General features: G+C 40.2%; 1 protein-coding gene across 3 annotated transcripts in view; it reads right to left on the reverse strand.

Annotated features, from left to right (window-relative positions):
- The window catches only part of LOC101159125 (alpha-1A adrenergic receptor), a 45,533-nt gene extending 25,051 nt beyond the window's left edge, over positions 1-20,482 (reverse strand). For 2 of the 3 annotated variants that reach the window (XM_078931188.1, XM_023962675.2), the window contains exon 1: positions 19,888-20,424. In XM_078931188.1, coding sequence (XP_078787314.1) covers positions 19,888-20,223 — 336 coding nt within the window. In that variant the 5' untranslated portion in view covers positions 20,224-20,424. Of the gene's footprint in view, positions 1-19,887 lie in introns of all 3 variants that reach the window. The other variant, XM_011483117.4, reaches the window with a different exon arrangement.
- Positions 20,483-21,840: the final 1,358 nt, after the last annotated feature.

A 21,840-nucleotide genomic window follows, 5' to 3' on the forward strand; every position in this document is an offset into this window, starting at 1 on the left:
CAATTTATTACCGACAAATATCCAAAGGTTATTTATAAGCCTGGGCGAAAAATCATTTGAATTAATTAATTTGGATTGTTTGTTACGGGCAATTTAAAAAATAACTAAATCAAGTTTTTGTGTAATGGCGCATTTTTGGCTCCCCAGAGCTTCCGTAGCATTAGTTTCACCCGGCAGTACGGCAAGCGACAAACAACAACATCATCGCACACATGAAACAGCAAGCATGGCTACCAGGGAGAGTGGGAAGTTTGTTCCCAAGAAAGGAATAAAATCAGCTGTTGTTTGAAACTGGTTTGGGTTTACTGCCACAGACGAGGAGGAACAGACCCCCCCCCCCTATGCTGCAACAATTGCATAAAGCCCATTTCAGTCAAAGACTCTCACTCGCTCTTGCATGGCTCGCGCTCAGTCCTCTTACACACACAGCGCCCCGACAGACATACACACTCATTCTACCATGCTTACATAGTTAGCTCAGTAGTTAAATAGTTAGTTTTTACAGTTATTTGTTAATAAAGAATACTGCGTTTTAATTATTATTACATCAAAAATCCCACAACGTCACAGCTCTAGTTTATATCTTGTGGTACATATTTGCATATAGCCAAAGACATGGTACCCATATATAACGTGGAGAAGATGGGGTTTATTAATTTAATTAAAACCTTAGACCCCAGATATGAGCTGCATTCTTAATCCTTTAGAAAATGGTGCTACTCTCAAAGTGAATGTTTTTCTCATTTTAGTCTAGACTCAAAACACAGCAGGGACTTTGATTCCAAGAGTGTGTTCATTTATTTATTATTCATCCCAGAAATGCGGGTTACATTTGTCTTGCGTTTGATTAAATCAAAGCAAAATTTGCTTTAAGTGTATGGAAGCGATTCTGTAGCATAAATAAAAAGCAAAGTCAAAACCAGAAATGCTTTTTCATTTTCAAAATGAAGCTGCATTTTATAACTCAAAAATAAAATGAAAAAGCAATCCACGAAAATGCTTTTTCATTTCCTTCCTCAACACAGCTTATTCTGTCACTTAATTAAAATTAAAATTAAAATGGTATTAGACATTTCATTTTCAAAATATTCTCTGGTAAATGTGTAGCAAAATTCATTTGGAAATGTCTAATTTAACAATTAAAATGGATTAACAGAAATGCTTTTTCATTTTCAAAATGAAGCTGCATCAAATGACTCAAAATAAAATTGAAAAAGCAATATTTCAGAATGCTTTTTCATTTTATACTTAAAACCGCTTATTCTGTGTCATAATTAAAACGAAAATGCAAAGAGGGGATCGCTTTTGCATTTTCACATCCACCCTGGGAAACTTGTCTCAATATTCATTTAGGAAAAACATTTCCAGCGAGGAGGCGGGGCGATGACGTCACTGCTTTCTCCGTGTGTCCGGCCGCTGAAGTTGGCTTGCGATTCACAGCTTCTGATTCGCGAGGGCACTAAAGGAACATTCCGCTGCATTTTTCACACCGATGTCCGACTTTTTAAGATGAAACCGAGTGTACATGAACGATGTCACGTGACTTCCGAACGAACCGAAGACGCCCGAAGACATCGCAAAAAGACAACATTGCACCTGCATGTTTTGTTTAAAAGATCAGGGGTATTAGTCTTTACTGCTACTGCAGCGCACAATGTAAACATGGTATCATTTACACATGTGTTTATTTGAAATAGATGTTATATCAGATTATAACTTTTCATCACATTTAAATGTTACTTTACATTTGGAATGCTGTACTAGTCCCAGTCCATACAAGAGATCTAAATTTTAAAAATACTCATTAGGTTACAGTGTTGGTTAATGTAATCAATTTTCTGATATATTATAGGGTAAGATAAAGTATTTTAATTTGACCGTAACAATATTTGATTTACATGGCAATAATTTGTGTAACCAGAGGCTTTAATATTTAGTAAAATGTTTGTTTTTAATATTTAAAGAGTTTTTTTAAATGTCCGTCATAAGAGGCAGTTGATATTAGATGTATAGAAGAAATAAAGATGTAAGAACTGACATCTGAGTAGGTTTCATTGCTGTTGAATATTGGTATCGAAGGACAATCAAAAATTGGGGAAGACAACCAAATATTACTTGCCAGGTTGTCCAGAGGACAACCATTTTTTGTCCTTATTTCTAACGCTGTCTTGTCTTGTTTTGTTTTATATAATTTTCTTGTTTTATATAATTTTGTTATCCTACACTTGTTTCCACCTGTCCAAAATGAATATTTTTGAACATGAACTTAAGGATTTTAAATCAAATAGTTGGGCTTCATCAGCACTCACATGTTCATATACCGTATTTTCACGACCATAAGGCGCACTTAAAAGTCTTACATTTTCTCCAAAATGTAGGGGGCGCCTAATGTGTTGTTGTGAGACTTCAGCAGAGGGAAGTGTGGCTGAGTGAGGTTTACGTAAAGAGACCAGATGTTTTTTTTCCACGCATCAACCTCTCTGTTAATCTGTGACTCCATGCACGCACATCTTACAGCCTCTGTGAAAAAACAAGTGAAGCAAATTAACTCTGAGCATGCTTGAAGGACTCCAACCGCTGGACATCGGTGTGAACAGGGCGTTTAAAGTAAGGTTGCGAACGGTGTGGGAGCGATAGATGATGGACGGCAAACACGCTTTCACAAAGACTGGGAGGCAGCGCCGGGCGAGTTAAGCCACACTTTGTGAATGGATTGTAGAAGCTAGGGCTAACGTGTCTGCTAGCACTTTTCTTCAAACTTTCGCAAAAGCCGGCATCATTCATGAGGAGCCGCATGGCAAAGAGACGGACTCTGACAATGACGGAAGGTAACCTGGCGTGTTTGTTAGAAATTTAGCCAACCTCTTCATTCCAGATACAGAAGATGAGGACTTTGATGGATTTTTGGATGCTGATTGATGACTGAAAAAATGAAAAATAAATCACAACCAACTCAGTTTTGCTCCTGCTGCCATTTTTTAAAAAACCAGACACTATGCATGTTTTATCGGTATGTGTTAACGTGCACGCGCCTTAAAACCTGGTGCGCCTTTTGCGTGTGCTAAAAACAGAAAACTCACCCATAACTGAAGCTGTGCCCTTTGGTCGTGAAAATACCGTACTTAGATCCAGGCCTCAAGGTCGGGCCTCCTGCTGGTTTCCTAGAAATCCTGGCTCACTTGTTTCTGATTACTTAGGTCAGATTTGTTTAGCCACAAAAAGCTTCAATGGCTGGTTGATTGGAAAACGTGTAGGACAAAACCCTTGAGGCCTGGATTCTGACACCCCTGACTTAAAAGACATGGTTTTTGATTTGAAAGTGGGTGGACACAATAAAACGTCTAATTTTATTTTGTTCAGTCCAATTGCTATTTCAGACACGCACAGAGCAAGATCTGCTCAATGCGGCCGTCTTACTTCAGGCTTCATTTTCTTCTTACAGATTCCACAACTGTGGTTCTTTCCCACCTTTAACCACTGTAAAACTTTTACTTGCTGGGATGAGTTAGATACCAGCCTCAACCTTAATGGACGCTTAAGTCAAAGAACAGATGCATCATCACCGTGGAGTGTTCATGGGGAATGTTGATGCTGCTCTTTAAACTAAAACACAAAAATAACTTAATTCATGAAAATAAGATGACTGAAGCAAATGCCTTTTTACTCACTAAACTGTCAATTTAGCTTTTATTTCAACTTACTAAAGTGAATAGAACACACATTGGGGGTGTGAAGTTTTTCAATGTCTGATCTACCAAAAAAAATCATAATATCATCCTGCTCTCAATCATGAAATGGGTAACTTTTGATATATACCTGAGTCTGTGATGTGTTCTTTACAGCAGTGTTTCACAGCCCTGGTCCTCTGGGAACACTGTCCTGCATATTTCCCATGTTGCCTTGCTTATGCACACCTGGTTCAGCTCATCGTCAGGTTCCACAGAAGCTTGTCAATAGCAGCGTTTACACACATGCACAAAACTTTATCAAGATTCTAGAAATGCTGACAAAACACAATTTCACAATAACACTCTTTCCATTAAATCATAAATGTGAAAAAACACAAACTAACTCATGCGAGAAGTATTACAAAACCATGTCGATGGATGAGAACATGTACTGTTGTAAGTTGATGACGTCACAGCAGTGCTGTGCACCTGAACCGCACCTAGACCATTGACAGTCTCTGCATCGAGCCAGACTCAGAGATGCATGTGAGAAGCCTGTTCAGCGGTATCAAAAAATATACGTTCTAGCAAGCAGTTGAAGCCTTTTTGATAACACAACAAGATTTATTCAGATTTTTGCCACGGCACTAGCACTCATCATCATCTAACAAAGAAGTCGGCTTCTTATTCAGGCCGTGGAGCTGCAAGTATCTTTCACATGGAAGCGGCTACGGATGAAGCCATTTTGGGAAATTTTTGTTGGTGATTTTTACAAAGGAGCTGTGGATTCAACAATTCCTCAGGACACATAGCTTTTTATGAGCTGTATGGCGCTGTGGGACTTGTACCGCTGTGCAGTGCCTAAGGCAGCCAGTTCCTACCAAGAAGTGCCGTCGGAACAAGATGGCGGCGCACATAGTTGCAGCAGCCTGGTGCTTTAATGGTTGGTGTAATATTTGGACTGATCACACCTACAGCCGACACAAGCTCCTTTTAAAGGTATGAATATTGCACTGACTAGGAATCACTTTTAATTTCATTGTACAAATAATGATCTATCTATAATTCCAAAAAAGTGTTTCCATTGTAGTTTTGCCATATTTCCCAATATGTCCATTTCGCTACATCTCAAGAACCACCTCCTCCAAGCACAAAAACTTTTTTTCAATAAATGCAAGTTTTTCTGAAATTGTTGTGTCTCCAGTAAGCAAATCTATTTTTACAAATCCAATTTGCACAATTTCACAGGTAATGGAAAGGCGTCAATGACAGTCATCAAAGGCCAGAGTGTTTGAGCAGGGTTGGATCCAAAAACTGCAGGATCCTCAAGGACCAGGGTTTAGAAACACTGCTTTACAGAACTGACCAATGAGCACCAAGATTCTGATTTGATCGTCATGATGTCAGTGAATCACTGATCAGCATTCATTCAATTATTTATTGTCAGTTTAAACACAGTTGTGGGTCAGAACATGAACTCACAATTGACTGTATGTGAGAACTGGACTGAGTGACCCCTCACCTCTCACGCCCCAAACAGGAAGTATCTCTATTTTAGTTCTAAGAACTCAAACTTCCACATATTTCTATAGAGAAATAAATTGCTATTATTCAGTTATTCTGTTGGTCAGAAGAACCGTTCTTGATCTGATACCTTTTGCCTTTATGTCTTAATTGCAAGTTATTCAAGTTACAAACTAAAAAATCAGATGCCTCAATAAAAGCAGACGGTCACACGTCCAACGTTTGAAGCATTAGATTGACAAATTCTCTCGAGCTGCTTTTAAGTGGTAGGGGTGTGAACTTCCAACGAGCTAACTGCTGATCGGCAAAGGTGGTTGGTTGCCATAGAAATGTTGACTCCGACCAATCACTGCTTACTGAGGATTTCTGGTTCCAACTTGGCAGCATATGTATTACCAATAAATGGCGACTGAACTGACTTAATTTTGTTGGAGCTGGAAACAAGTCCTTCTCTGTGGACGAGGCCACACTCACTTCAGTTCTCTTATATAATCAATGGCTCACGTGTAGCTAAAAACACACAACATTAAAAAAAAAAACAACCAGAACTTGATGTTAACAAGTTCAGCTTTTTGTTCAGCAAATTTAAAAAAAACATTGGTTGTTCTGGAGACTGGTGTGAACCGTGTGTCACTCCTCCTCCTCTGGAGCAGCTGTCACAACTCACCTTCCTCGTCTGCAGAGAACTAGCAGCAGTCTAAAGGCTGAACCAATCATCATCTGCACACAGCAGGAGCTCCCATGCAGCTGCAGTCAAAGCACAGCTTCAGTCTTTGATCCACACTTAAGATGACATAAAGGACCCAATGATCCTGATTATGGTGGGATGGAAATGTGAGGATGCAGGGTTTGATCTTATTCTCTTCATTCTTCCTCTCTCTTTCAGTGTTCCTGCTAACAAACATTTTATTTTGAAAGTCATTTTAGGGAAAGAAGGAAACTCAGCACTCAGATTTACCAAAATAACCAAAGATTACCGATAATTATCGGCCAATATTCGACATTATGAAAAAAACAAAATGTTATAGTGGTGGTTTATTTCTTTTTATTCTGGTTTGTAAATTGCTTGAATGCTTATGTTTTTAAAAAGTTTTTAAAAAAATAAAGTATTTCTATGAGCAACCATGATTAATGTTGCACATCAGTTAAAAACTTTATAGTTATTGTTTTGCACTTTAGTTTAAAGCAAAGCAAAAATGTTTGCACTTTAACATTAAACTATTTATTTTGCACGTTATCATATGGGCCATTACTTGTATTGAAAAATGTAGTTGTTACTTTCCTATTTAAGTTAAAGTCTTAATATTTGTTCTGACCATTGAGATGCACTCTGCACACACACCACTCTGTTGTATGACAGACTGAAAAGGCTGATAATCTGTTGTTCAATTTATTTGCAGGTAAAACTAGTTCTGCAAATTTGTTGAATATATACAAGCCATTCACTGTTACTTTGTACTTACTAATAATTTTTTCTTAAGTATTTGAAAAAAATATCGATTGAGTATCGTATCGGCTACAAGAGGAAAATATTGGAATCGGTTGCAAAGAGTCAATATCGTGCGTCACTAATTTTAAGGACATGTTATATATATATTCAAAATAAAAACTGCTGAGAAACATTTCAAACTTTACAAAAAACACGGATAATGTGGAAAGAAACTATTACCGTAATTTCCGGACTATAAGCCGCTACTTTTTTCCTGCGCTTACAGCCCTGCGGCTTGTTCAGTGACGCGGCTAATTTATGGATTTAATTGGCAGCCGCCATGTATCTACTTTCGGACTCACTGAATGGTTTGAATTCTCTATCTGACACCAAGCACAAGTCATTTGTGCCAACGTGCACGTGATCGCCGCTAAGATATGATGAAGCTTTCAAGTTAAAAGCAATAGTTAAAAGCAGCGTGAAAAAATCCACCATCACCAACGGGTTTGGAAAAGCTGGTCAGCTGCGTGACGGAGAGAACACCGCATGCTCCGGAGTGAATTTACCTCTGAGTCATAGTGACTCGGCTGGCTGCACGTAAATATGTGGGAATAACATCAGCCTTTATTTTGCCGGGACACGACTGGAAACACAAATCCACGTGGTCGTTTTAACGGTTTCTAAGGACTGACCGGAATTTTGCATTGAAAAGCTCACAGCCTCCGTGTGAGCTGGAGACATGTTCTCCTACTGCTCATCACATAGAGCTGCGGTGTCGATGGCAGTCTGATGGCTCCCACACGTAACAACGCATCCGCCCCTCATCCACAAAACGTACAGCATTAAGTCCGATTGCTCTGTACAGACACGATTTGCTCCTCCCTGGAGCCGCCCTGGCCAGAGGTGTCGGAGAAAATGGGAAGGGGAGCGCGCGGGGCGAGCGCGGAGCGCAGAGAGGCGTCCACGGCACAACAGTGTTTGTTGTGGAATGAAACTTCTGACGCACCCGCCGCCCTGAGGCGCGCGTATCGCGCTGAGGCGTGCGCTTTTCAGTCGCCGCAGCTTTATTTTACTGGTGTGTTTTTTAACCAGCCCTGTTACTCCCATAACGCTGCCGCGACACAAACGGAAGGAGAGCTGTTCCCGTTCACCGCTCCATGCACTGCTGCTACTTGCTCATTCTTAAACACGTACAACAGTGTGGCGAGGCCCCGCCTTTAGCCCCTAAGACTCATGGGAAATGGGGGATCGCGAATGTAAATTTTCTCATCATAACTGAGGGATGTAATGTTGATTATATGGTTACTGTTTGTAATTTTATGTATGATACCTAGATTGTCAATAAGTAAAAAAAACTAAAAATAAATAAATAAATAAAAAAACCATAACTGAGGAACTTGTGAACAGAATAGAGGTCCATGCTTTTTAGCGGGTGTGGGTATACCCAAAATGCATGTGCCCAAGGTAAGGCTGACTCCTCCCAGTGTGGTTATAAATCTCACTTAGTTTGGGAGTCAGGACGTGATTGGTCAGGTCTACTATATTGCCTTATACATGCAGCTTTTTCTCCGACGCGGCTTGTGTATGATTAAAAGCAGTTAAACACGTGAAAATGAGTGGGTGCGGCTTGTAATCGGGTGCGCTTTGTAGTCCGGAATTTACGGTAATTTAAAATACAAAGAAAAAATTAAGAACTCCTCAAAAGTTATTACATTTGTAAATAAATCAAACTGTGCCTTTACAAAGTTCTGAAAATCTTTTAAAATGTAAAATAAAAACAAACATGAAGCAAATAACAAAACATTCCTTCTTTGGAGGAAATCCTGAAAATTGTATTAAACTTCAGGAAAAACAAGGACAGGACATTCTGAGGATTATGAGTAAGGTAATGTTATTAATCTTTCTCAAATGTCAGAGAGAAGCAAAAATGAAAAATCTGTGACAGTGATGGAATAGAAATAGTTCCAACAGGACTTATGTCGACACACCTTTCAGTTTCACTTTACAGATTCCCAGACAGATTCAAATCTTCCTAAACATAAACATGACTCTCCTTAAAGACTTTCTCATTTCCTAAAACGCAAAGTTTTGACAAGATCTTATTTGTTGAAAAGAATTATTGAATCAGTCAATGAGAGGATGAATTTGTACAAATAAATCTCCTTCTGATGAAAGTTAAGGGCAAATCCGATTAGAAAGATGATTGATCTGAAGCTTTGGACATATTTCATCAAGATTCTTACCATCTAAATAACAAACACGTGGAAGAAAATGTCTGTAAATAAACTGGTTCAGACACGAGAAACAGAATGTTTTTATAGGTTTGTTGGTTGCAGATGAAATTGTGCTTTCTTTGTTTTTTGTTTCTTTTGGAATCACAGCAGGTTTCAGTTTAAATCCTCCTGTCTGTGCTTTTCTGTTGCACATCATCAGTTTTCTACTTTGTCACTTTTTCTTGTCCTTTGATGTTTTGTTTCAATCTTCATTTTTCAGTCATGTTTAGTTTACTTGTTTTCGATTCTTTATGTTCTGGTTGTTGTCACCCCAATTTCCAGACATGTCAGAGTTCCACAGCCAGATGTTTTAGCCTATGTTTATTTCTGTTTGTTCAGAAAGGGACTGAAATACTTGGGAAAGTGAAGAAAAAAATGTCCCATTAAACAAAAAGAGAGACTCATGCAATAATGTATTAAAATGGTAATGAAACAAAATTTACATTTAGGAAACTCAAAGGTTTCATGGTTTTCAGATTTCTGTGTTTAAAATAAAATTATTAAATAAAATTATTGATGAAAATGAATCTCAAGTCCGAATGAAGGGTTATCGCAGTATAATTAAAAACACTCAAACAGTTATTTAAAAGTATTCTGATGTTGCGGAAAAGAGCAAATTAGTTAAAAAAAAATGCTTTGCATTATTAAATATCCTCTGCCTGGTTTAATTCTAGTTCAAATGTTTGCAGAAATACATTTAACAAACACTATTTCATTCTTTTCATCAAAAAGATAATGAAGGGATCATTTGTGAGGATTTTCCTTCACTGCACCCTATTTCAAGTAATTATGACACACATATGTACATATAAATATAAATATAATATATATATATATATATATATATATATATATATATATATATATATATATATATATATATATATATATATATAAAAACACACACACACACACATATATACACACGCACACACAAAAAACGCCCCTCTCACCCTTTTGGGGGTGGTTTCATTTTGACCTTGGGATTTCCAGTCCATCTTCTGCACACATGTTCCTATATTATTCCAGCCACTTGATTGTGGCGCTCCATGTATGCTTTACCTGCCAGCATCTTACACGCTGCAGTTATGTGCTGGATTGTTTCAGGCGCCTCTTTGCGCAGCCTACACCTTGGGTCTTGTCTGGTGTGGTAGATGTGAGCTTCTATCGCTCTGGTGCTCAGGGCTTGTTCCTGAGCTGCCAGGATGAGTGCTTCAGTGCTGTCCTGTAGGCCAGCCCTTTCTAGCCATTGGTAGGACTTCTTGATATCAGCCACTTCAGTTATGGTCCAGTGGTACATCCCATGCAGAGGTTTGTCGTCCCATGAGGATCTGTCCTCCAGCACTGTATCCTCTGCTCTCCATTGCCTGAGACATTTGCTGAGCACACTGTCAGTTGGGGCCTTGAGCTTGATGTATTCATGCATCTTGGATGTTTCATCCTGGATAGTGGCTTCTACGCTCACTAGTCCTCGGGCTCCTTCCTTGCGGCTAGCATACAGTCTCAGGGTGCTGGATTTGGGATGGAACCCTCCATGCATGGTGAGGAGCTTTCGTGTTTTAACATCCGTGGTCTGTATCTCTTCCTTTGGCCATCTTATTTTTCCTGCAGGGTATCTGATAACTGGCAGTGCGTAGCTGTTTATTGCCCGGGTCTTATTTTTGACATTGAGCTGGCTTCTCAGGACTTGCCTTACTCGTTGGAGGTATTTAGCTGTTGCAGCTTTCCTTGTTGCCTGCTCCAGGTTGCCATTTGCCTGCGGAATTCCAAGGTACTTGTAACTGTCCTCAATGTCTGCCATTGTTCCTTCTGGGAGTGAGACCCCTCCTGTGTGGACTACCTTGCCTCTCTTTGTCACCATCCGGCAACACTTCTCGAGCCTGAATGACATCCCAATGTCAATACTGTAGATCCTGGTGGTGTGGATCAGGGAGTCAATGTCAAACTCGCTCTTAGCATATAGCTTGATGTCATCCATGTAGAGGAGGTAACTGATGTTGGCCCCATTTCTGAGTCGGTATCCATAGCCAGTCGTGTTGATTATTTTGCTGAGGGGGTTTAGTACTATGCAGAACAGCAGTGGGTACAGAGCATCACGAGCTTCTTTAGTATCATGTATCATGCAGGGCCCGGTGCTGTCCAGTCTCATACCTGAGACTCTTTCTTGGATGTCTGCAACTGTGATGGTTACTGGATTCTGTTCAGCCACTAGGCATTGCTGTTATGTACTTCTCCCATTTACTTTTCCAGTACTGTTCAGTTTCTAGCCTTGGTGGGTCTTATCAGCTATTTTGACCCTGCCACTGAGCGTACACCTTTGCAGGCTGCAAACAGCTGTTTATCCGTCTGGCTTGATTGTCTCTTGTGCACCTGTTTAGGCGGCTGCTCATGGCTAGGAACCCTTGTTTGGCAGTTTCTGGCTGTATCTGGCTGATTGGGCTACCAGTTGTTTGGCAGTTGGCCTTGTAGTGGGTTTCCATTCATCCCACATTTTCTCTCTGCATGTGTGGTAGCATCTAATCCAGGGGTCCTAACCCTGTGCCCGCACTGCTTATTAGCCCTGCTCATATAGCAAATCAATATATTGTGGCGATCTGGGGGTTAGCCCTGCCTTCAGCTTTTAAGACTCATGGGAAGTGGGGAATCTCAGGTGTGTTAAATCGCTCACCATAAGTGAAGGAGCTGTGAGCAGAAGTGAGGTTAATGCCGTTTGGCTGGTGGTGGGTGTGTTCAAAATAAACGGACAGATATGATTGTCCTCTAACTTATGTGTAGGGATGGGAACCGAGCCCCGGTATTAAACGAGCCCCGAGGCAACATTTTTCAAGGCCGCAGTATCGTTAAGATCTGACCTCATCGGTTCTGCTATCGGTACTGGAGGAGTCGCATTTTTTTTGTGTGCCACAAGATATAAACGTTATCTGCCATATTTAACTCACCAAGTGCGTCAATTTTCCGGTAATTAGTGAAGATATTAATTTCACTATTCTTGCTGAAGAGGAGAGGTCTGTCTGGCTATTTGTGTGCACGGGGGGCGGGGTTGTTATCTGTGCTAGAGCGCCCCGACTAGCGTGTCAACCTGCTGATGGCCGTATTTTACGCTCTCAGTGTAGAACACACTGGAGGGGCGTGGGAAAAAAAATCACTCGCTGCAGAGGATATGAACAGGTGAACAGGTAGAGAGGAAAAGCAGGTGGAGATGCGGGGGAGGGGCTTTGGCTTCAAACTCTGTCAGAGAGATGGAAACACGGGCGTCAGATTAGGACGTAGCCTTCACAGAAGGAGTTGAAGCAGAGATATTCTCTGGGATGATCTTATGCACCTTAAACATTAATTTAATTTGTTTTATATTTACATCATGACAGCAATATGACAAAACATTGCTGTTTATTTTTCGTTAAATAACTTTTCTTAAATATACTTTTCAAGTTTGAAAAATGTATAAAATAAATTGTTTTTTTTTAAAAAAAACATTGTTGCATAATGAGGAAATAAAACACTATGTTCTTAATTTGTTATTTATTTATTTTTCGTCTCAAAAAGTATCGATAAGAGTTTTTTAAAATACCGGATCAATAAGCAGTATCAATAAGAGTAGTAGTACCGTTAAAACCTTGACGATACCCATACATACAATGCTTGTCTGTATTTTCCATAAATATTTATTTTTACGGTTGTTTAGTTGGTGATAGTAACATATAAATAAAGACAGCAGGTAATGGAGGCTGGAAAACAGCTGCACTTTTTCAGACCATAGATAAACAATAGATCATTTGTTTCTGAAAGTATTGAGGATTTTTACTGTTGGTGTTGCACAAAATTAGGAAAATGACAAATATTTTTGGAGTTATCCCAGTGCTGAGTTCTGTAATTTAGTTTTTAATGTTTTATGAGATCTAAACATTATTTTAACAATAACAGCTTTTTAAATAATTAAAACCCTCTGATACGTTTCACAAACACACACACAGGACCAAAGACACATACAGGACCAAAGACACACACAGGACCAAAGACGCACACAGGACCAGAGACACACAAAGGACCAGAGAAACACACAGGACCAGAGACACACACAGGACCAAATACACATACAGGACCAAAGACACACACAGGACCAAAGACGCACACAGGACCAGAGATGCACACAGGACCAGAGACACACAAAGGACCAGAGAAACACACAGGACCAGAGACACACACAGGACCAAAGACATACACAGGACCAGAGACATACACAGGACCAGAGACGCACATAGGACCAGAGACGCACACAGGACCAGAGACACACAAAGGACCAGAGGAACACACAGAACCAGAGACACATAGGACCAAAGACACACACAGGACATCACACACAGGACCAAAGACACACACAGGACCAGAGACACACACAGAACCAGAGACACATAGGACCAAAGACACACACAGGACTTCACACAGGACCAAAGACACACACAGGACCAGAGACACACACGGAACCAGAGACACACACGGGACCAGAGACACACACGGGACCAAAGACACACACGGGACCAAAGACACATACTAAACCAAAGACACACACAGGACCAAAGACACACACAGGACCAGAGACACACAGAGGAACAGAGACACACACAGGACCAGAGACACACAAAGGACCAGAGACGCACACAGGACCAGAGGAACACACAGAACCAGAGACACACATAGGACCAAAGACACATACAGGACCAAAGACACACACAGGACCAAAGACACACACAGGACCAGAGACACACACGGGACCAGAGACACACACGGGACCAAAGACACACACAGGAGCAAAGACACACACACAGGAGCAAAGACACACACAGGACCAAAGACACACACAGGACCAAAGAAACACAGAACATCAAACACCAAGCAGAAATGAACTTATTGCTAAAAAAAATAATAACAAAAGAGCAAAGAAAACAGAATAATTTGATGTATTATTTCTAATTATTAATATTTCCTGGCTTTGTTTGTTTAGATTTGCATAATTTTTACAGAATATATTTGTTATTCTGGATTAACATTCCTGTCTGTTTTTATTCATATTTATGTTTAAAAAGTTAAAGTTAAGTTAAAATGTTTTAAAGGTTTAAATGTTTACCTTTAGTGTGTTAAATAAATGAGCGACCTTGGTCGCCTTTCAGGCAGATGACTCAGCAGTGTGTTACTCTGTTGCTCCCCTAGGGCGGTTCAGTTAATCAACTCACCTGTTCAACGTCCTATTTAAGTCCAGGTTTGCAGTTGTTCATTCTCTTCCTTTACCGCAAGCGCTGGGTTCATCGCCCCACCCTCCTCCCCGGCTTCCACCTGTGTGCTCACGAGCTCCGTTAGGGGGGTAGTTATTACCCAAAGGTTTTATGGAAATCTTATCTCATGGAATTGTACAGAGCCTTATGCCAAACGAAAAGAATGTGAATGCCAACTTAAAGAATGTGAATGCCAAAACTAAAATAATGTGAAAATAAATGTTTTTTTACTGCAGGAGTTGTCTGACTGAAATGTTTGTCTTGTTCGGCCCGCAACCTAAAGTGTGTTTTGGACTTAGGCCCCCTCTGCATATGTTTGATCCCCCTGTAACGCGAGTCTAGAAAATTCATGCATTTTTTTGTAAAATGAGCAAATAAAGATAGGGCACACAAAAGGATGTCGTCAAATTGTGTTTGTGTGTGTGTGTGTGGGGGGGCTAGGAAGTTATATTAGAAAGCAGGTCCTGTGGCGCCCTTCTTACCACTTAGTGCCCATGAAATAGCCCTCAGCCTCAAAAAGGTTGGTGACCCCTGATCTAGTCCATTTCCGTCTTGTTCCAGTAGCCCACTTTCCATCAGGATGCTCTGGTCCCCCCCACCTGACGCCAGGCATGACATGTGGTTCATTGTCTCTCATATTATGAGGTAGGCAGTAGAGTTAAGGATCCTGACCATCACTGGGTGATGTTAATTGCCATTCACCATTGTCATGGTAACCCCTTTACCATTGGGTGCCATTAATTGTTCATTCCCCCCTGGAATCAAAACCTGGAATTCTGCGTGCCAGTCCTGCACCTTACCAACCGAGCTATGTTTAAGCAAGTTAGCAAATGAACGCCGCGCAGGAGCAGTTGAACTTAATTGAACAGGTGAGCTGAATGTTTATTGATAACGTTACAAATGTTTGGAAGCTCCTTTGTTTTAATTACGATTTATTAATATTTTATTTATTGTTGGGTGGCTTGCAGGATCTCTGCAGCCGTTGATAAAGACATCGGTACCCCTGCAGATGTCCACTTCAATCCTTTCTTCCTCTAAAGACAAGATCTCCAAGTCTGTGAGACACTTCCATTTGAGGAGGAGCACTTTCTGGCATTTTCAACATTATTATGCTAATATAACAGACTGTTTTCATTCATCTTTGTTGTTTTATTTTAAATAGGGACATTTCATCTGGAGGAGGAGAAGTATGTAACAATGTTTACTTCCACATGACAGGTTAATGACGTAAGGCAACTAATGGACTTCTGGGTATGTGAATAAAAAGGAAAATAAAGGCTGTAAAAGTCCTCTACACCCAAATGTGTCTCTGAGCTCCTTATTTTACATACAGTGAAACGGAAAGCCGGCTAAACTAACAATAATTTAATTTTGAGTCGCCAGAAGGTTAAAAATGTCATTGTTTTTGAAACCTATCCGGAATTAAGCTTCACAAAATGCTCCACATCTTTCACCTTTGAGCACGCCTATAAAGAAAACACAACTTTGGCGGGGTTTTCTCATTAATCTATGACTTCTTTCTCAAAAATGTATGAGTTTTAAATTAATAAATTTACAAGTTTATTCTCGTAATTTAAAACTTTTTTCTTGTAAATTTAGGACTTTAAAACTGTAATTTTAAAAGAAAAATGTTTGTAAACTGGCCCTAAAACTCCATGGGGGGTTATTGTATGATGGATGGGGTAATAAAATATAGCTTAAAAAATACATCAATTAAGTAAGATTAATATAGGTTTTATTATTAAAAGGGAAAATCACGTATTTTTAGGCATGTCTATTCTATGATTACTTTTTTCTTTGCGGGTTTTCTTTGCTAAAAATAAATAAATAAATGAGAAAATGCAGCAAATTTAGGAATTTCTTGTTCAAACACACGAAAAAGCAGGAGGTGAGGCACCAGCCACCCGTGCCTACACTGTGCCGCACACAGGAACATCAGCTGACTCATGCGCTTTATTGTTTCTGTCTTTTTATCATCAAATTAGACGCCTTAATTTTAATTACTTCATTTGTTTATTTCTAGCCAACTGTCTGATTAAATTGTTGCCAATTTGTGACTCATTTAGTCTTGCTTATCTGCTAAAAATGCAAATCAGAAATACACTAGTTGAGGCACACGGTACACGTGCCTTAAGCCAGAGGGCGCTGGTGATCTCAGAGACTGTGACACCGCAGCTAAAGAATAATAGAATTAGTGGTAGCTAGTCATGTGCAGCAGTCCAGTTATATCAATATTGTTTGGTATCATTTTCTTTCTTTTCTTTTTGGTTTACACAAAATATTGCCAATCAGCTGCCTGCTGATTGTTTTCCTGCTTTTTGGTCCAGATTCTAACCAATCAGGTGTCTCTGTCTCATATTGGAAGCAGACATGGACTTTGTACCGGTTCTGTTCAACCGGGATTCTGCCATTTTCCACCATTCTGGCCAGTTTCTCTCAGAGTAAAACCATGAAGGAGCAGCAAAGCCACAAAAATAAAAAATACATCTGAGTTTAGTATTTATTTATGTTAGTACAGCGTGTTTAACCCTTGTGCTATCTTAGATGACCCCCCCCCCCCCTTACATTGACGTGTTCTCCCTACCATGACAAAGGTGGATAAAGGTGGAAAGATTTCATGTAATCCATGGACACCAGTGAAGATCATAAATCATTGAAGAAAAAAGGTTCAGAGCACTGTCTAGTGGGTCTAGATGACCCGACTCCCAATGTTAAAGTGCCTAGGATAGCACAAGGGTTACAATGTCCGCAGCATAAGAAAACAAAAACAACAAAAAAACGGCTGAGCTCCAACTCCATCCAGCCGGAAGTTAATTTTTTTTACGATTAGGATTTGGATCTGAACTATTGTTTAATTTTCATCAAGAAATGTTGAAATATGAAAAGAAAATATCATTTTTCAAGAACATTCTTTTTTATTACTTTAGACAAAAGCACACTAGTACCTAAAAATAAGACATGGTGAAAATTAACAAAAGTTAAAGATGCTTCTTCTGCTAAATACATTGAGTCTGCTTTGCTGTTAATGTATTCCAAAATACTTTTGTGCAGCATAAAATAATATGAGCTTTTCTTTTTACAAACAGATCTGAAAGAAAATCAAACTTTTTACCAATATTTTGCTCCCGAGGATTCACAGATCACACACAGGCCTGTTGATTTAGTGTAATGTCAGCAGATAAACTTTACAGTTTATTTAACAGTTTCAGGAGATCCTCAGCCATAAATTCACAAATCTGACTAAATAAAAATAATGCTAAAAAAAAAGAAAGAAAGTATGAATGATTTTTAAAAAGATTAGGTGAATTGGTTAATCTAAATTGACCCTAGTTGTGAATGTGAGAGTGCGTGGGTGTGTTATTGTGGACACTACCCTGCGACAGACTGGCGACCTGTCCAGGGTGACCCCTGCCTTCGCCCACAAGTGGCCGGGATAGGCTCCAGCAGCCCTGTGACTAAACGGGAATAAACGGAAGAAGAAGATGAATGAATGAATTATTAAAAATTAATTGTTCTTCAGCCAAAGAGACAAAATCGAGGGTAAAAAGAGCTGTAGGAGACACCATGTTAGAGAAATACGGCGATTTGGTTGGTTAGAATCCAGACCAATCAGCAGCTGTTTGATAGCAACTATTTCAGGCTAAACTGAAACTTATGAAGGCAAAATCAAAGACAGGGAGAAAGCGAGATGAGACATAACATTTGCAAAAACATTTTTGTTGCAAACACAAAAATACTTTATGAAAGCAAAATAAAAAAACTGTTTTTGAAAGCAAATATTTAATATTTTCATTTGCTACTTAGAAAGTTTTGTTTGCAATGTGTTGGCATAAATATCACTTCATACACATGGACATCATTTAAAAGTAAAAGTAAGTCCATAATAACAATTTTTGTGGGGTTTTTTCTAAGCTACAGTTTGAAAACTAAAGAAAAAAGTGGAAATGAAATTTTAAACAACACACTAACTGCTGCCAATCAAATGGTAAGTAAGCTGGTCTGTAGAGTCAATTTGTTTGTAAATCTGACTGATGACGTCAGAGCCTCACCGTGAACCTCACCGCACGTCACTGGGCGGATGATGTTGTCCTTATCACTTCATGTCAGATAACTTTCAGTTAAAATGATGGACAAATGTCATTATCCAATCAGTGATGTCCCATAGTACCTACCTTTGCCGGTTTCTAATTGTGTTTTGTTTTTAAAAATTAATTTTGTTAGTTTGGATTTCCAAAATGTTTTTTCGTTTTGGCTTGTGTCATTTTGTTTTGTTTTGTAAAATGTAATGCTGTTTTTTATGTACTTTTTTTTGCTTTAATAATTGTCGTTGTGATCTTTAAAATGTGTTTTTTGTTTTTGTGGAGTGAATTGTTGGTGCAATATAGACTTCAGGGCCACCATAAAAAACAGCATAATCATAATGAAAGACTGTTGGGAACACTTTCTATAAAAGACGGTTGGAGTGGGACTTTAAGTCAAATTCAATCATGGAAGAAATTTTAATCCAAACATACAAGCAGAAAAATCGTTGTGTGACGCCTTTTGTGTGTAAGAAGGCCTGCAGCAGACTCTACTTCTTAAGGAAGCCGAGGTCCTCTAATGTGTGCAGCAAGATGCTGGAAATTTTCAGTCTGTGGTGGCCAGCACCTTGTTCTCCTCGTGGTCTGCTGGGGAAGCAGCATTGTAGTCAGTGACACCAACAGATTGAACAAGCTGATCAGGATGTCATTGGCTGCAAACAGGAAACGTTTGAAGCAGCGATGAAGAGGAGGTCACTGAATAAGCTCTTATTCATCCTAGACAACCAACACCTCTCCAGCCTGTTCTGGACAAACAGCGGAGCTCCTTCTAGGAGGCTCAGACAGCTCCGCTCCGAAACTCCAAAACTCCTTCATAACCAACACAATAACCCTGTACAATCACTCACAATGCAACAGATAACCTTTGAACATTTTTTATTGCACATCTTTTTACCTGCACTGTCTGTAAATAGCCGTTTAAATTGTAAATTATACCACCTTATTGTTTACATTTATGTCACATTTTTTTGTTTTTATATTATTCTTTTTTTCTCTCTTATGTTTACAATGCTGTCATTTGCTAAGGTAACGAACAAATTTCCCATGTGTGGGATCAGTACAATAATTCTGATTCTGAAACAACATTGTGCTGTTTGTGGAGAAGCTTTTGCTCTTCCTGCCTGTTTCACTTTGTAGTGTGCTGGGAAATGTGTTTTTTTTTTTAGAGTGGAAACAACGAGTTTTCCCCATGTGGATTGTACCTATTACTGTCATCAAACGTCATCTGTGTATTAGCATGAAATCAAAGCAGAAAATGGCAAAAAAATAAATAAAAAAAAGTACCATTTCCAGCCATGTTTGCTGGTTTGGGGGCTTCGCTGCTTCTTTTGTGAAGTGTGAGGAGGCAGAGCAGACTGATTCACTTCAGTCCACCGTCAGGTAATGAAATAAAGCCCTTTAATAGCATCCATGTGAGAAAAGCAGAACATTTGACTCATGAGGCAGAAGACGCAGCGAATGTTTCTCATCTCCCATAAATCACATTCCAACACAGCGTGCAGCCTTTCCTCCACTTCATCACAGTCTGTTTGTAAAAAGTCAAGTCCACAACTTCAGAATCAAAGTAAACAAGTAACCGAGCTAGCTCCTCTCTGGGAACAGTCCCATCATTCAAAGTGAATGGATCGGGATCGAACGGTCACTGACCTCCAGGGTGGCGGACACCGGCAGCACGGTTGTGCTCAGCAGCAGGTCCGCGATGGCCAGGTTGATGATGAAGTAGTTGGTGGGGCTCCGCAGGTGTCGGTTACAAACCACCGACAGGATGACCAGGATGTTCCCCGCGATGGCGAACGCGATGAAGGAGGCCAGCACCATGCCCACCGGAACTGCCCGGCTCAGGTCCAGGGCGACGGCGGCGCGGGGGTCCCGCTGCTGGGAGGAGCCGTTGGTCCGGTTGGACGAGTTGGAATCCGGCATGGGGGTCTGCGTTCCGGCGAACAGGTCCGGAAAGGAGCCGTTGTTGTTTGTCCACAGACTCATGTTGTTGAGACTGAGGCGGCGGGTAACGGTCAAGTTTTCACTCACTTAGTTTGAACAGAAGCGGCCGCATGTCTGCGTTTCCTCGGCAGAAAGTCTCGACTGAAGCGCTTGTCGTCATCGGTGTCGAAAACTCCTTTCTTTTCTCTTCACCACCGATTCGCGGACAGAAAAGCGACTTTTCGGCATTCAAACCACTCCGGAGCCAGGCTCGTGCGCCAAGAGGCGCGCGCGGAGCAGCAGCAGGTGGAGTAAGGGAGCTGCTCGGCCGTGCTCGGCTCCCTTCGGGTTAGTTCGGAGTCTCCCTGACAGGCCTCTATCGGGCGACAGAGCTCCTCCTATGGTTTAAACTACAGATTCAGGCGCAGGGGGCAGAACCGAGTCCTTCTATGGTCCAAGTTTCTAATGTGGGAAAGTTCCGAAAGCGGAGGAGGAAAAAGAAAAGTGGAGGAGACAGACAGACAGACAGACAGTCAGTCAAAATCTCATAACTTGAAGATTTTAAAGCTCAGCGATGTTTGTCTTTTTTATGAAATGTTTGATCAGAGGTGTGTAATTGTCCTTTTTTTTCTTTATGTTGCATAGTAATATTTACGGAGCCCGTGTCCTGACATTAAGATATAAAAATATATCTTGTTCCCACAGATTAATATCTTGTTCCCACAGATTATTATCTCGTTCGCACGAAATACTATTCCGTTCCCACAAGATACTATTCCGTTCCCACAAGATACTATTGCGTTCCCTCAAAATACTATTCCGTTCCCTCGAAATGATTAACTCGTGCGAACGCAGTAATTATGTCGTTCTAACGCAATAATTAATCCGTTCGAACGCAATAATTATTCACGTCATAAGTCATTCACGCAGATATGCTCTCTGTACGCCAGCAAAAGCCGCTTTCAGCGGTAACTTCCGTGTCTCTGTGACCCATATTCGTTCAAAAAAGGAACATGAAAAACAAAAATGATCACTTTATTACTGTCTCAATGAATATAAGAAAAATATCAAAAGATTTATGATAACCAGGCTGCTTTGTCTACGATAGCTCCTGCTCCTACTACTAGCTCCGCCGCAAAGCTCTTTGATGTATGCCGGCATTTGGGCAACTGACTGGTCGGTTGACAGACAGACAGCTGATATTGTAGTTTAGGGTTGAATAGGAATAATAATGTTCAGGACTTGTCCTTTATTAACTTTAGCAGTCAGTTGCTTTACATTCGAAGGATATAAGGATACATGCTAACTGACTAGCCGATCATTTATCCTATTAATTTACGTCATAGATACCGGCAAATCATTGGCCAATCATTGGTCTTGTTGTTAAACCTTGGTCCCAGGGACACGGGGATTGGCCAATGATTGGCTGCAAAGCATGCTGGGAAACGTGACGTACTGCTATTGTTGTTATGCTACGAGCTAAAGGTAAGTGCATTAGGCGGAGCAGCCAGCTTAATATGATATTTTTCAGATTTTCATCGAGACAATAACAGATCGACCATTCTTACTTTTATTTTTACCCCTATTGAATGCTCACAGAGACACGGAGGTAGCGGCAGGAAGCGGATTTTGCAGCAAGATGAGCGGAGGGCATACCAGATCATCATGTGAATGAACGTG

The sequence above is a fragment of the Oryzias latipes genome, chromosome 14 (assembly GCF_053564925.1).
Source record: "Oryzias latipes strain Hd-rR chromosome 14, Olatipes_Hd-rR_3.1".
NCBI classification, from domain to species: Eukaryota; Metazoa; Chordata; class Actinopteri; order Beloniformes; family Adrianichthyidae; genus Oryzias; species Oryzias latipes.